The sequence below is a fragment of the Lepisma saccharinum genome, chromosome 4, assembly GCF_977018435.1.
Source record: "Lepisma saccharinum chromosome 4, izLepSacc3.1, whole genome shotgun sequence".
Taxonomy (NCBI): Eukaryota; Metazoa; Arthropoda; class Insecta; order Zygentoma; family Lepismatidae; genus Lepisma; species Lepisma saccharinum.
This window is the reverse complement of record NC_139232.1, coordinates 7,677,521-7,693,797: the sequence shown is the minus strand read 5'-3', so window position 1 is coordinate 7,693,797 and position 16,277 is coordinate 7,677,521. Positions and strand designations below refer to the sequence as shown.

General features: G+C 35.2%; 1 protein-coding gene across 1 annotated transcript in view; it reads right to left on the bottom strand.

Annotated features, from left to right (window-relative positions):
- Positions 1 to 358, bottom strand: part of LOC145987090 (putative polypeptide N-acetylgalactosaminyltransferase 9) — a 34,575-nt gene extending 34,217 nt beyond the window's left edge. The window contains 1 exon segment of the mRNA XM_083121561.1: positions 213 to 358. Coding sequence (XP_082977687.1) covers positions 213 to 358 — 146 coding nt within the window.
- Positions 359 to 16,277: the final 15,919 nt, after the last annotated feature.

Below are 16,277 nucleotides of genomic sequence, written 5' to 3'. Positions count from 1 at the left end.
ATTATAACAATGCATGTGTGGTTAGGTTTGAAAGTCCAGGTTTAGAGCTCTGAACAATTAGTTTTAGTGACTGTTAGTAGCTGGGTGTGTTCCACACCAGTCCCATCCGAACCACTGTGCCATGTGCTTCCACCAGGCATCGAACCCGGGACTACTTGATTATAAGGTGACAACGTATAAATACCAAAAAAATTAATATTAATAACACGTACCAATCATCATGAAGATCGGGAAGCTTCCTGTGAAGTGAAATTATATCACTGACATACTCATTAAATTCATGTTTCCTAAATCCTGCATCCACCAATTTCTTCATTTGCTCTGCCAAGTTTTGAGGTAGAACTAGAGCTTTTCCCATATATCCAGGTTCATTGTCATGTTGCTGGCTAAACCATAATGAGCAAATTAATGTTGGTATTTTGTAGCCCATCAAAATGAACACCAAAATGAGCTGAACGTTGACAATAATCTTCATCAAAGGTCTACGGTGGCAAGTTAGCCGAGACATATTCTATTAAGTGTGTTCTTGTTCACCAAACATATGTCGTAATAGAGACAATAAATAACATAACATAGGTGGAGAGATGGTCAGAGAAAGTTACCAAATCTGCAATAAATAAAAACCTGTTTCTACAAAACTAAAATAAGCAGGAATATAGTAAATTAAGAAATAACTTTTCATTATTTATTTTCAACAAGAAAATGAGGCCCTTCCCAATGGTGCAGTGGTAACGTCATCAACTTGTAATTAAGATGTCCAAGGTTCGATACACGGTGGAGGCACATTGCGGTTCGGATCCCACCTTAAACCATAGGTCCAGTACCAATTAATCTTTCTGTGCATAAGTGGACTTAAAAACTCAAACTTAAAAACTCAACAAGATAAAGATACTATTATTTTTATAAATATGATATATAAAGACATTTTCACATGTGGATATATGCTAAAAGCACCAGATCTGAAATGCTTAACCTATTCACACATGCATCTAATAGTAGAAATAAAAATTTGAGTAGGTTAGGCAGGTTAAGTCTTGTTTATTTCTGCTCTTATAAGCATATTCTATGCCCTGATCTTGAAAGTTTCTGGAGTTTCGCTGCTACAGCTGTTGATTTGAAATCTAATTGCATTTGTTTTTTTAGTGTTTACCACAAGACCATTTTTTTCTACCCACTTCGAGATGTGTGTGATTGTATTCTTTACGTTGTGTTTTAACTGTTCTGTGTTTGTTCCTGCTATAAAAACAGTTGTATCGTCAGCAAAGAGAGTTGTGTTTGCATCTTTACAGTTTTGTGGAAGGTCATTGATGTAAATTAAAAAAAGTAAGGGTCCTAAAATGGATCCTTGGGGTACACCATATGTAATACGTTGTTTCTTTGATCGATAATTTTCCTTGTTATTATCCTCATCGATGTGAGTTATTTCTACTATCTGATTCTTGTCCGTTAATTATGATTTAAACCATTCTTTTGCTACTCCCCTGATCTCATACTGGTCCATTTTTTTTTACCAAGAGTTTGTGGTTGACAGTGTCAAATGCTTTTGTTAGATCAAGAAAGAGCCCTACACAGTGTTCTTTTTTATCCAAAATTTCTCTAATTGCTTCTGTGAATGTGTGTATAGCAGATTGTGTAGATTTTCCTTTGCAAAAACCATGTTGTTGTTCTGAAATTATGGAAAATTTGTTGAAAAATGTTATTAATCTATTGTACATAACCCTTTTGAATATTTTTGAGATGACTGGGAGAAGAGAGATTGGTCTGTAATTACTCATTTCATTTTTTGACCCTTTCTTGTGCAGAGGATTTATTATGGCAGTCTTTAGCTTTTCTGGATATTTACTGGTAAGGAGACTTAGATTAACTACATGACGTATTGGGCCACATAGGTGTGTGGCACATTTTTTTATTACAATGTCAGGTATCTCATCTATGCCGGCAGAATAATTGTTTTCCAAGGGACTTATTAAGCTAAATATTTCCTTCTTGTCTGCTGGGAGTAAGTATATACTAGAATCTACTTTAGTTTTATCACTAGTTTTATAATTTTGTTTTTGGATGTTTTTTTATTTTTTCTACTATCCCAGTAAAGTATTTATTGAAAGTTGATGCTACATCTTGGGGATTGACCACGCTTTTGCCTTCGTGTTTTAGTGATATGTTGTCTTTGTATTTTTCTTTCCCTACTATACCTAATACAGTTTTTGCAATATGCCACAAGGTTTTTTGTTTGTTATTTGAGTCTAGGATCATATTGCTATTATAGTCTTTTTTTGCTTCCTTGACTGAGTTTTCAAACTCCTTTCTTTTTTTCTTTAGATATGAATTGAATGTTTCACTTTTGAATTGGTGTCTGCATTTATTCATTATGATGAAATCTTTCCAGTTTTCTTTGATGTCAGGTGTTATCCAATTTGATTTTGTTTCAATGTATATTTTTTTTGTTATTTTGGGAAATACTAAATTAAATGAGTATGAAATGGCAGACAGCAATGTCTCGTATGCTTCATTCACATCAGTTTGGTAGTTTGGGCCATCCCACGATTCTCTACTTATTAAGTAGTTAAAGTAACTAAAATTAGCTTTATTAGATTCTCTTTTTGTGGTATTTATGTGTCTATAAGATGTGTGTGTTTGGTTTGTGTTCTGTGCTGCAGTAATTTTTATGCATTGTGCCTCATGGTCTGAAAAGCCAGTACTAATTGTATTGACACTGTATACAAATAAGTTGGTGTTTAAGAAAACCTGATCAATTGCTGTTTTTGAAGTTGAGGTGATTCGTGTGGGTACTCTCACAACTGCTGTCAGATTGTGAGCTTTCATGAATATTTCTACCTCATGTTCTATTTTTTGACTCAGGAAATCAATGTTAAAATCTCCTATTAGTATGGATTTGATTTTTCTTTTGGAATAAGGATCTAATATTACATCTAGTTTTCTAGTAAAGTTGTTGATATTACTGTCGGGTGTTCTGTATGCACAAATTAATACTAGCCTAAGTGGTGGAAATTCAACTATGGAACATTCAAATTCTTTTTCCTCATTCAGGTAGTTGAATTGTTTGCTCCCTTTTGTCTTAATGTTATTTTTTATGAATATGCATGACCCACCCCTGATTTTATTTTCTCTGGAGAAACTGGTTGCTAGGGTAAAATCTGGAAAGTTTATGTAGTTAAGATCATATTTTCGCAGCCAGTGTTCTATCAGACAAATTACATCAATGTTACATAATTCATTTTGCATAAATATTTCTAAATTAAGCTTTTTTGCTGTGGTAAGGCCTTGTACGTTTTGATGAAATATATTTAATGTGTTTTCTTTTGCATTTACTTTTTTATCGTAAGTACCTTTCCCTTCTTTTGTATTTTATCATCACTCTTGTCACTTGGTTCTACAATAAAAAATCTTCATGAAATTTTTGTGGTACACGTTTTTCCCTTCTTGACAGTCTTAGTGCTCCGTCACTTGTATTCGCAATTTCAGATGTTTCATTTTTTTCCGGTAGGTTGTCACTCACTTCATCTTCACGGTGGAGCACATTACACAAAGATTCTTTACTCACCTTTCTGGTAGTATTGTTTGTTACCTTTTCCCTTTCAACTGCATCTTTTTCAGTTATCTTCTCGAGATGATTTTCACTATTCAGCACTTGCACTAGGATTGTTTCCTTCTCCTTTCCAATAGATTGAGGTGCAGGGAGGACTATGGTAACATTGCTGTTTTGTGGAGATAAATTGTTCAGCAGTAAGCAGAGTTTATTACACAGAACGTCTTTGCTTCTTCTGTTCAGATGCTGACCATGCGTAGTATGCCCTTCTCTACCAATGTCGTTGACACTCAACATTTTTACTGTGGGGAAGAATTTGCACAGTTTCGAGATTTTTGAGTTTACCCTTTCAATTTCCATGTTTACACAAGAGGTTGGAATGAGATCATACCTATGTGGGACTTCTGTAACAATGACGTTTGTGTTTTGTACACTTTCGAGGCACTTTTTTAGCACTGGTATCACATTTTTTGCCTCGTTCTTGGCGACATCGTTTGATCCACCCATTATGATTACACAGTCTTTGCTTCCGTAGTTCTTGCACATGGAAGCCGCTGATTTCACTACTTCATTCAGTGGAGCCCCTGGTTTAGTGTATCCAGTTATTTCGTACTTATTGCATTTTTCTGACATTTTTGATGCAATATCACGACTATGGCTATCGCCTAAAATTAAGACCTTGCCTTTGAACTGTTTATTTGGGTTAATTTTTTTTTGCTTTTTGAGTTTACCAGTTTCGTTACCATTTTCTTTTTTGCTTGGCCCAGTTAAGTTGACAGATTTTGTTGTTGAGGGGTTAGCTTCTGCATTGTATAGTACGTCATATGGATTTTGATGTATAAATTGGTTTGATACCTTGTAGTTTTGTCCGTTTGTGCTGGTACACAAATTCATTAGTGTTTTTTGCTTACATTACCCTTGACTACTTCTGTACACACATTTTACCCTTTTTGTCCTTTTTTCGTTTTCAGCAGTTCAAGTTTGTCTGTTTCAAGCAGTTTTATGATTTCGTCTTTAGACGATAGCTCCAGTTTCAGTTTTACACGCTTAACTTTTTCTGTCCCTTTGGCTAATCGAGAGGATGATGAATGGTGGTAAGATAAGATGGATGATGGGACAATCACAAATATATAGACACACAAGCCGCACATAAGATTATACTGGCTGAGAGTTCAGATGCCAAAACCTCGCTAGTCTCCAAAAACAATTCAAGAAGCATTAATAGATAAAGCAAGTCTAATTCTTTTCTTAAATATAGCATCAGTTTTCATCTTAACTGGCCCTTTGGAAGAGGTGTTCATTAAATTAATATTTATTTTCTTAATTACTTATTTCCAACTTTACCTAAGTAGGGGTCGAATAATTAAAAGTTAATAAAAGCGAAAAAAAAAAAAGGTCAAGAGAAGTCTAGAAAAAGTCAAGAATTCTGGATGTGTTATTTTGGTAGACACCCTGTTATTGAACTAAAAACTACTCAAGATAAAACTTCTGGAACAATTTCAAATTATGGTAATTGCTGAATATTTGTTTGCCATTGCAGGTCATAATGCAAATGTTGAGAGAGTACTTTCATTACCATCAGCACAAGAGACTCACGAGAGAAATAATTTTTCATAAAGTCTGTAAAATGTTTGGTACTGGTCCCTATAATTTCAGAGAGTTTCACTGTCCACTCTAACAAACATATTTTGACTAAACCTGAAATTTTGAGAAAAATTGACTCCTCTGAGAAGTATGTGGTAAGAGTTGCATTGTTTATTATACTTGCAAGTTTTTCAGTTACTTTCTAATGTGTTCTATACAAATATTAATTATTTATTGAGAATGTTTTGTGTCCTACATTTTGACTTAATGTCCTACATTTCGCTTATAGCAATCTCGTAAGCCTAGTCATGAGATGAATTATGACAGTCTTGAAGTAAAGTATCTTTCATTAAACATGTACATTACATTGATCCATCTTAGGATATTTCATTCCAAATACGACTCAATTAGTTTATTGAATGTTATAATCAAGTTATTTAGAGTACTTCCAATTTTTTTTTCTTCCGCCTGGTAGAAATTTCTCATCTTGTAAAATTCCCACTTAAAAATTTCCCTCACATGTATTTCACACTTCTGAAAGCAATATCCAAAGTCAACTTCAAATGCCTTCATGGTAAAATGTCTTTCGTCAGCAAATTGATAAAGTTCAACTCTGATACACCGGAAAATTTTCCTTCCTCTTGAAACAATGGGGAAAGTTGAGTTACTTTCAGGAAGACAGAACAACTGAAGAAATATGAAAGTCAGGCATTCTATTTGTTTATTGCTGCAACAATATCTCGGGACATTGACGGAGGAAAATTCTTTCTTGACATGAAGTAACCAACACGCTACAAATTAAACAGAAGATATCTCATATTCCACATTCCGGGGAACTGAATAAACTGCCAACAGAGCATTCTTTCAACTCAGGCCATCGACTTCAAGGATAAGAAAGAACATGCAACTTTATGTCTGTTCAGAATGATATTTCTTCGTCTAGCGACATGTGGAATATAATTTGCAATTAAGTTTTCATTTTTTTATGTCATTTAATGTTAGATGAATATACATAGTTAAACACTACCAATTGTCAATTTTTTTCTCTCCATATTTTTTTTGTATACACAATTGTATATTTTTTTCTTGAATATTCTTAGGCTGATTGCAATATTATTAGGGGGGAAAGAGTCAATAATTGACAAAGAGATATCGTATTATTAAAATATTGTTTTATGTATTCCAATTGTCATGGACAATATCAGCAAGTTGTGTATTTTACAATTAATCTTTATTAATGACGTTATTTTATGAATATTATCCTAACAGAAAGACGATTGATCAGCACATTATTTTTGGGTAATGTTTACAGTATTTCATTTCATTTTGTACTTGTAATATTTACAAGCACTAAAGTGAATTAAGTGCGCCCTTGTCTCAAGAAAACCTTTACACATACCGACACATATAAAGTTCTCTCACACGCACATTACACTAACAATTAGGAGGAAATGCCTGTTCAGTATATGAAGCAAATTTCCTTTCTAAAACCTACCTGAACCGCCTCACAGATTGTTAAAATTTTAACGGTGAAATGAACATTTTAACAATATTATTAAACCATGTTAAAAGTCCTGAGTTCAGCTTTTTCACAGATGTCAACATCCAGAAATGATCACCAGCTAAACCTTGGAGAAATAACTAACAAATGAAGGTTACATATGAAGGACGCAGAGAAATTAGTTGAACTATGAACTCTTTTTAAGAATTTCTTACATTTCTATTTCTTTTTACTTTTTAGACACGTGGGAACATGAATTACAATTAGACCTTTCATCAGTATTAATTACGCAATACAGCGAAATCAGTTTATAAGCATCAAATCGTCCAACATGGATCTCATTCATTATATTCTAATTAACACCTACTAAAGTCAAGTGGCAGCAAGACCTAATATTCAATGCTGATACATACATATATATTAAGTTAGCCTGAAAGAAACCAGCCTGAACGTTCCGCGCACGAATTGTAAATTTGTTAGACATATTAATGCCCACACGAAATTTACTTTCTGTTTCACTGGTGCATATTTTTATCATACTAACAAGCTTCTTAGGTATTCCAAACTCTACTAATATATTATATAATTTATCTCTTTTGACCGAATCATATGCTTTTTTGAAATCAATGAATAGCTGATGGACATTTTGATTATATTCCCACTTTTTTCAAGTGTCTGTCTGATGTGAAAAATTTGATCTGTAGTTGATCTGTTATGTTTAAATCCACATTGATAATCACCTATAATTTCATTAGCATATGGTGTTAGTCTTGTTAAAACAATGTTAGACAATATTTTATATGTTGTTGAGAGTAGAGAAATTCCACGGTAATTATTGCAGTTCATTTTATCACCTTTTCTAAACACAGGAACAATTATGGATTCTTTCCACTGTTGAGGGATTTCTTCTTTATTCCATATTAAACAAATTAATTTATGAATTTGACATATTAATGAATTTCCACCATATTTAATTAACTCAGCTGGTATTAAATCAATACCAGGTGCTTTGTTATTCTTTAGCCTTTTAATAGCATCTTTAACTTCAGTCAAGTTAGGTTCTGGAACAAAAGGTTCTGCTATGTGTACTTCATTTACTTCTGATTTATCTCTTACATGGACATTTAAAAGGTCATTAAAGTAGTTCTTCCTACTATTTAGAATATCGCTTGGGTCAGCTAGAAAATCACCGTCTTTATCAGTGGCGTAGCATGGACATTTCGGGTGGGAACGCCAAGTCCGAAGGAAGAGTCGGCACTTTCTTGCTTAATAATTTGTTTATGGTATTAGTCGCCACAGGTATTATTTGCCTGAAGTAAGCTGGGTTTTCAATAAAACATCATCATTGCATGTTTTAGCTAGAAAATTAGATGCCTCACTATGCCACAGATGTTTTGAACTCTGGTGTTCTATACCTTCTTTTTATATCTTTCTGAATGACGCAAGTCATTAAAAACCTACCTGAATCACAAGTGCCTCTGCACAACAGTAGACGTCATTGTTGTGGGCGATCCAACTACTGATTGATTTGGTTTATTTTATTTCGCTTTTCTACCACTTTTGGTTAATTGCGAATATGAATATGAGTGATGATATTGATGAAGGGACACTGACAAAGAACACCCGTGCTCACGCCGGGATTCGAACCAGGGACCTCTGTCGTCTTGGCGCACTGTGGAAAGCAGAGTGGATGATCCAAATATCGTACACTCTACTGACGTAACAGTGCCGATTAGTAATTCAGATCACTGTTTATTACATCTTGAGAATGCTGATAAACATTTTAAAATAATTTTCTCCAGAGACCATTCGATGTTAAGAGTTTTCAAATGAATGCTAAACATTTCCATTGGCACAATATTAAGTAGTTGGATAATAACAAAAAAATAATAGTTTTGCAGGTTAAGTGGTAGAGCAGCCACAGGCTGAATTTCTATCACGAGGACTTCACCAACTTATTTGACAAAAACTGTGTTGATCTTTTAGTTTCTAATACAGATCGCTGTTCGTGCGATAAATTATACAATGTAGTGGCCATTAAGAAGCAGTATATTTGAGATTGGTAAAGTTACGTCAGTCAATATTGCGTATTGTAGCATCACATAGCACGAGTTGCATGAGCGCGAAGAACCAGGTACGAATTCTGCCGCTGTCGTCTGCTTCAGAAGGCAGGAAGGGTCACATGAACCAATCACGGTAGACCTCTTGTACGCTGGCGTAAGAGAGCCCATTTACACACGTGCTGTAGAAATGGAAGCTTTCCTTCCATAAAGGTAGCAAGGAATATAGGAGTCCTGTACGCCGAACCTGCTCGGCGTCCGGCCGGGAAAGGCATTGAAAAGAGATGCTAGAACGAGTGTTGAGAGTGGATCGCAAAAAATAGCTATTATAATGCCATGAAGGTCAAACATATATGAAATTAGTCACGTTTTACTTTATAATCACAGCATTTTAGCATTTTTGAAATTTTAAATCTGGGAACGCCGGGCGTACGGGCGTACTATAACGCTACGCCACTGGTCTTTATCTTTTATCAAGTTGGATATCATAGTTACTTTTTCTTGCACATTCTTCAGCCTCTGTTAATGTTGACCAAAATCCAGTTGAACAGTATTCTTCCATTCAAGCACAGAATTCCTGAAGATGAATTATTATTGTTTGAATTGTTGTTTTAAGTCTACTTTGTGCACAGATAGGCTAATCTGGATTGGAACTACAGTTTAAAGTGGGATACGAATCAATGTGCAATGTGCCTCCATCCGGTATTGAACCTGGGGACCCTTTATTGCATGGCGATAACGTTACCACTAGGCAATTGGGAGGCCCTGCTTAAGATGAGCTTGGAGGACATCATACCATAGGCACTCTATGTTCATATCATACAAGTGAAAACAGTTAACTCAAGGGTTGTAGTTTCATTTACAATTGATTCAAAATCACTTACTGTTAATAAACCATCACAGGTTAATGATGATTTTCTATGGCTGCAGAAATACCTCTCCAACCTGCATTCCCAACATGTTTCTTTAGAGGTTTCAAAGAAGTTCCGTTTTTTTTTTTTCTTTAAAATGGTCCATCTTTTACAAGACCTAGAGGAGAGGATGTATATATCCTTTGAACTAAGTCAAAGAAACTACTTGCTAATAGATTTGGAAGTGTCACTCAAAAGATGATTGCAATTACGACAACCACATAGCAAAGAAAAAGCTCGTGGGCTCAATGCTTGTATTTATTTTTGAAACCTGAATTTACAGCAACCATATTTGCCTCATTTTCATAGCCTTGTCAGCAACAGTCACTGATAATAAGACCGAAATGTTCTATTTCTTAAAAAATTGCGTCTGTTAGATATAGTCATAATAATTGTCAATCTAATTTTGTTGCATATGTCTGAAATGTTCCTGTAGTACTAAATAGTTGACGTATGAATTCAAATTGAAATGTTTAACCCTCAGTTGGTATACATGTGAGCGCGGCGCTCACCCTGCAATATAATTGTATGTTTTTCAGGCCCAGATAATTATATCACTTTCTGGTCTTGCGTAGCTGAAATTTGGAATGTCTATGACCAGATGATGCCAGTTATAGGTTGTGTTCTCTGTCTGCGCATACATTTCATTTTCATGGCAGTCCATGTATTGTGAGCGTCGCACTCACACATATACCAAACATGTAACCATTTTTTCCACACATATTTCATTTCTGTGAGCACTGAATTTGTGTTGTATCACTGTTTTCTGTTTTGATTCTTCAGTAAATATTGTATTTGACAATTCACTTATTACTGTCATTATTTCTGGCTAAATGAACTTTGAAACCTGATTTTTGTTGCAAATGAACAATGCCAGTTCCAAGCATTGTTTGCTGAACCAAGTGACGACAAAAAGGGAAGACCTGTACAGGGTGTTTGATTCTCAGGGCACAGATGATAATGTTGTTGAGGAGTTATTGAAAAGCAAAAATGATGGCAACATGGATCAAACTCCTTGTGAAGATGAGCCTATTTTTATGTGTTCTTTTCCCTCAATGTATTGGGTTTGATAAAACTATGAAGTAGAATGTACATCTCTCTCATCAACACGTCCAAATAAAATTATAAAAATTGTTGTTTTTTCCATGATAAAGTGTAATATAATTTTGTTATTATTTAATAAATAAGATAAATTTTAACATGCCAGTGATATATGTTAGGCAATATATATTTATAAACTATTTTTAATGTTATAAATGTAAAATAATATTCGAAAAAATGCCAAAAAAACATGAAATTCATATGTAAGGGCCACGGTCACACGTATACCAACCACGTTACTCTGAAACATGTATACCAATGGAGGATTAACTTGAATTTAAATCTGGATAAAAACAGAATGTAGTTTCATTGCCCACAAAAATTTCCCTCTTCCATCCACTTCTCTCACTTCTTATTTATTACATTATTTTGTATCACCCCATGGGATGCGAGGCTTCTTCAGGTGCAAGGCCCCGGGCCAGGGGTAGACAAAACTAAAAATAATTAAAGTGCCAGCCTGCTATTCTCAGGAGTCAGCTTTTTTATTTTTTTCAAATATGGGCTAAGAAAGCCATGAATCCAACTAAGATAAGCTATGAAATGTGATCTTAAAACATTTAATTTATTAATTAATCCAAGATTGGATTAAAAGTAATTAATTGTTGCACCCGAGCGGCCTTCCTAAATATGGCTCATCTGGTAACAGCATGAATAATTAAGCAATACATTTTAATATTTGGCTGACTCTACCATATGTTGTGTAAGGTGCTGCCACCTAGGTAAACAAAGCTGCACTATGCCAGTGCCTGGGGCAGTACGTCCTCCGACCCACAGCGGAATACCTCGCTTATCTCTTGCTCCGGCTAGCACGACTAACACTACATGGTGGCAGCGGTGGGATCAGGTGGGATCCGAATTCGGTCGAACGGAAGAGTGGAATAGCTAACATGGGATCCAGATATCGTGGCTCTACTAGACTTTTTTGAGAACCGAAAACAAGGTACGTGAGTCTTAAACATGCCTAACAATAGTGATTCGTCGGTAACCGGCAACGTTTTGCATTCGCTAGTGAATGTGAATCCTCCTGAACAATTTGACTTTGTTCGACCAGAACTGTGGCCATTATGGAGAAAAAGGTTCGAACGTTATCTAAGTGTTTCGGGCTTGGTTAACAAAACTGAGGACGAAAAAATCAACCTACTTCTATATGTGATGGGTTCACAAAGTGAGGAATATTTGTTGCGTTTCCCGGAACCACGTTCAGTGAGCGAGTTGATGAACAAGTTCGATTCTGTGTTTCTGCCACATCGTAACATAAGTTTTGAACGATATAAGTTTAATACCAGAGTGCAAAATGTGGGGGAACCAGCTGACGTGTTCATCACGGATCTGCATAGACTGGCTGAACATTGCGTGTTTGGTAATCTCAAGGACGACATGATTCGAGACAGGATCGTCGTCGGTGTAGCGGATAAACGTGTGTCCGACAAACTACAGATGCAGCGAGAATTGACGCTTGCCGAGGCAGTTAATTGGGTTAAGCAGTACGAACAACAACAGAAGAATTCACATGAAATTGCCGACCAAGGACAGGTACAACAAGTGACCAGACGACGCGAACAGACGACCGGGAAGGACTACGCTAGTAGAACCAGGACCGGAAGTGCAACGTACAGGGGAGGTAATTCTCGACCACCAGCTCGGAGTAAGTACAACACAAACTTAGAGAAACCGAAGTATTGTCCCTTCTGTGGAGGACCATTTCACCCGAAATTAAAGGATTGCCCAGCTAGAACAGTGGCGTGCAGGTACTGTAAAAAAGTAGGACATTTTTTTCGAGTTTGTAGGAAGAGAAACACGAAAACAATCAATCATTTTGAATTTGGTAATGTGAATGAACAAAACACTAACGAAAAATCGAGGGTGGAAGATAATTTTGTAGGAAATATTAAAGGATCTACTTCTAATTCAGAATTCAGTTGGTATCGTTCAATTTTCATTAAGGAACTTGGCGATAATGTTAATTTTTTGATCGATACAGGTGCTGATTGTGTATGTGTACCTGATAAAGTGTTATTTCCAAACATGTTGTGTAATTTAAATGCAAAGCAATCTGGTCTTAAAGGACCCGATGGTACACAATTAAAGGTGTTAGGTACTACGAATTTTACATTATGCTTTAAAGGCAAGGAATTTTGTACAAGGGTATATGTAGTAGAAGGGTTGCAAAAACCATTGCTTGGTCGAAATGCAGTCACTGCTCTGGAAATGCTAAATGTAAATAATCTGCAAAAAGACCTACGATCTTTCACAAAAGTTGATATTAATTCACCAGAATATTGTAAATTGTTTCAAAACATTGGAGAATTTAAGAAAACAGTTTCTATTACTATGAAACCTAATGCAAAACCATATGTACAGGTTGTACCAAGAGTAGTACCCATACAAATGTTGAAAAAACTAGAAGTAGAGATTAACCGTTTGAAAAATCTGAAAATAATTGAACCGGTAGAAGAAGTAACAGACTGGGTTAGTCCTATTGTGTGTGTGCCTAAAGGTAATGAGGTTAGGCTATGTTGTGATTATACAAAGTTAAATGAGTGGGTGTTAAGGCCACATTTCCCTATGCCAAAAGTAGAATCGACTCTTGCACAATTAAAGGGAGCAAGGTATTTCAGTAAAATTGATCTAAATACCTCGTTTTATCAAGTAAAATTAGATGAAAACAGTCAACTGTTAACTACCTTCATTTGTCCATTTGGAAGATTTAAATTTTTGCGTATGCCATTTGGGATTTCTTGTGCTCCAGAGTGTTTCACAACACAAATTTCCATGTTATTGCAAGGTGAAAAAAATGTAATTTTTCATGTAGATGACATATTGTGCTTTGGGAGTACTATAGAAGAACATGATGAAGCTCTTAAAAGAGTCTTAAATAAACTGAAAGCAGAAGGTATTACTATTAACAAAAGCAAAAGTATCTTTGGTGTAACTAAAGTTAAGTATTTGGGTCATATCCTGTCTGAGAAAGGTATTTCGATAGACCCGGAGAGGGTAAAATCTATTGTAAACATGGAAAGACCTACTTGCAAATCTGAGCTTCAAACATACTTGGGTATGGTTAACTATGCAGGAAAATTTATTCCAAATAAATCAGATATTTTAGCACCTTTAACTGGTTTGCTTAAAGATGGTGTAGAATTTAATTGGGGTGCGGAACAAGAATGTAGTTACAAAATGCTACAGCAAGCTCTAACTACAACCCCAACCTTAGCATATTTTGATCCTAGTAAACAGTGCATTGTTAGTGCAGATTCATCTTCATATGGCATAGGTGCTGTGTTATTTCAAATGAAAGGTGCAAAAAGAGAAATCGTTGCTTATGTTTCTAGAAAATTAACACCTACAGAACAAAGGTATGCACAGATTGAAAAGGAAGCTTTAGCTTTAACGTGGGCTATGGAAAAATTTTCAGAATATGTTTCAGGTCTAAAAGTGAATTTGGAAACTGATCATAAACCATTAATTCAGATTTTTGGTTCTAAGAACATTGATGAGTTAACTCCAAGATTGCAAAGATTTAGAATAAGGTTAATGAGGTATGACTATACAGTTAATTATGTACCAGGCCGTGAACTTATATTAGCAGATTTTCTGTCCAGAAATCCTATTGATGGCTGGGAGAGAGAGGAATTAGGTGAAGAAGTTCATGCTTTTGTAAATTTTGTTATTCAACACTGTCCTGTGAAAGATTATTACTTGGACAAAATTAAACAGTGTCAAGTAAATGATAACATATGCAAGAAACTTAAGTACTATACTTTAAATGGTTGGCCTGAGAAAAGTAAAATTGCAGTTGAACTGTTACCTTACCATCAATATAGATTAGATTTCTCAATAATACATGATATATTGTTAAAAGGTTCTCATATTGTAATACCAGGTTTGCTACAAAAGGAGGTTTTAAAATTCATACACCAAGGTCATCAGGGTATAACGAAATGTAGACGTCGAGCACAGATGTCAGTATGGTGGATAGGACTTAGTTCACAACTTGATGATTTAGTGAAAAACTGCTCTCAATGTATTGAAATGAGAGGTAACTGTAAAGAACCATTTTTAAGGGAAAGTTTACCTGATGGACCGTGGCAACAGGTGGGAGTAGATTTGTTTAAATGTAAAGGTGTATGGTACCTTATTGCCACAGATTACTACTCAAAGTTTTTTGAGATATTTCCGTTGAAACAAATGACAGAAGATGTGATAATCACAAAAATGAAGCAAATGTTTGCTAGATATGGTGTTTGTAATGTAATTAGATCTGATAATGGACCGCAGTTTCAGTACAAATTTCGCTGTTTTGCTAAGGAGTATAACTTTATTCATCAGACAGGTTCGCCATATCATAGTCAGTCTCAAGGACAGGTAGAAGCTACTGTTAAAATTGCTAAACATTTGTTAATGAAGAATGAAGACATTTATAAAGGTTTGCTTGCCTATAGAAATACTCCATTAGCGAATGGTTATTCTCCTGCAGAATTATTTCTGAACAGGAAATTAAGATCAGATTTACCGATGTTACCTGTAAAATTACTACCTAAAGTGTTGAATCGTAGCCAAATTTTGTACAAGAATAAGAATTTAAAGAACAAACAAGCTAACAATTACAACAAAAGGCACAGAGTTAGACATTTAAGAGACCTAAAGGTAGGTGAGAGGATCTGGGTCAAGGATTTAAAACAATATGGTACAGTTAAAACTAAATTGAAATATCCTAGATCATACTTAATACAAACGAATACAGGTACTTATCGTCGAAACAGATGGCTCCTCATCCCTGCTCCTCAGGTAATGAACAGGGATGATATTACATTTCCTGAAAGGGCTCCGCCCAGAGTAACTCCAACTACACCAGGACGAGATAATAATAAAGATAATAAGTTAGAAGAAGCTGAAAGTTTGGTGTATATGCATCCTCGAAGGGAAAGAAACTCTCCAGGATGGATGAAGGATTACGTAGGTTAAGATATTATTTGTGTTTTTGTTAATAGGTATGGTGGTTATGGATAAAGTTGTTAAATGTGTCATTTTTATGTTTTGGTTAAAACATTACTGTTCGTCAATTTGAGTTAAGAAACAAAAACTTTGTTTAAACTGTTTTGTAATAGGAGGTAAGATTTATGTAGAATATGTAAACAAACATAGCTTAAATAAAGAAGGGGGATGTTGTGTAAGGTGCTGCCACCTAGGTAAACAAAGCTGCACTATGCCAGTGCCTGGGGCAGTACGTCCTCCGACCCACAGCGGAATACCTCGCTTATCTCTTGCTCCGGCTAGCACGACTAACACTACACCATATAGTTGCATATTTTAAAATTCAGCTAGCAACAGTGCAAATATTTATAATGGCATGTTTATTATTCTGATTTAATGATACTGTAGAACCTCGATTTTATGTTTTTCAGGGGAACAAGCTGTAAAAACTTACAATGAAGGGAAAATGTAAAATTGAGGAAAATTTTATAACATTCTGCTATGTAGTGACCATGTACATTAAGTGTATAAAGTGAGAAAATGTAAAATCTGGCAATGTAAAATTGGGGTTCCACTGTAATGGTACACACGATACAGAA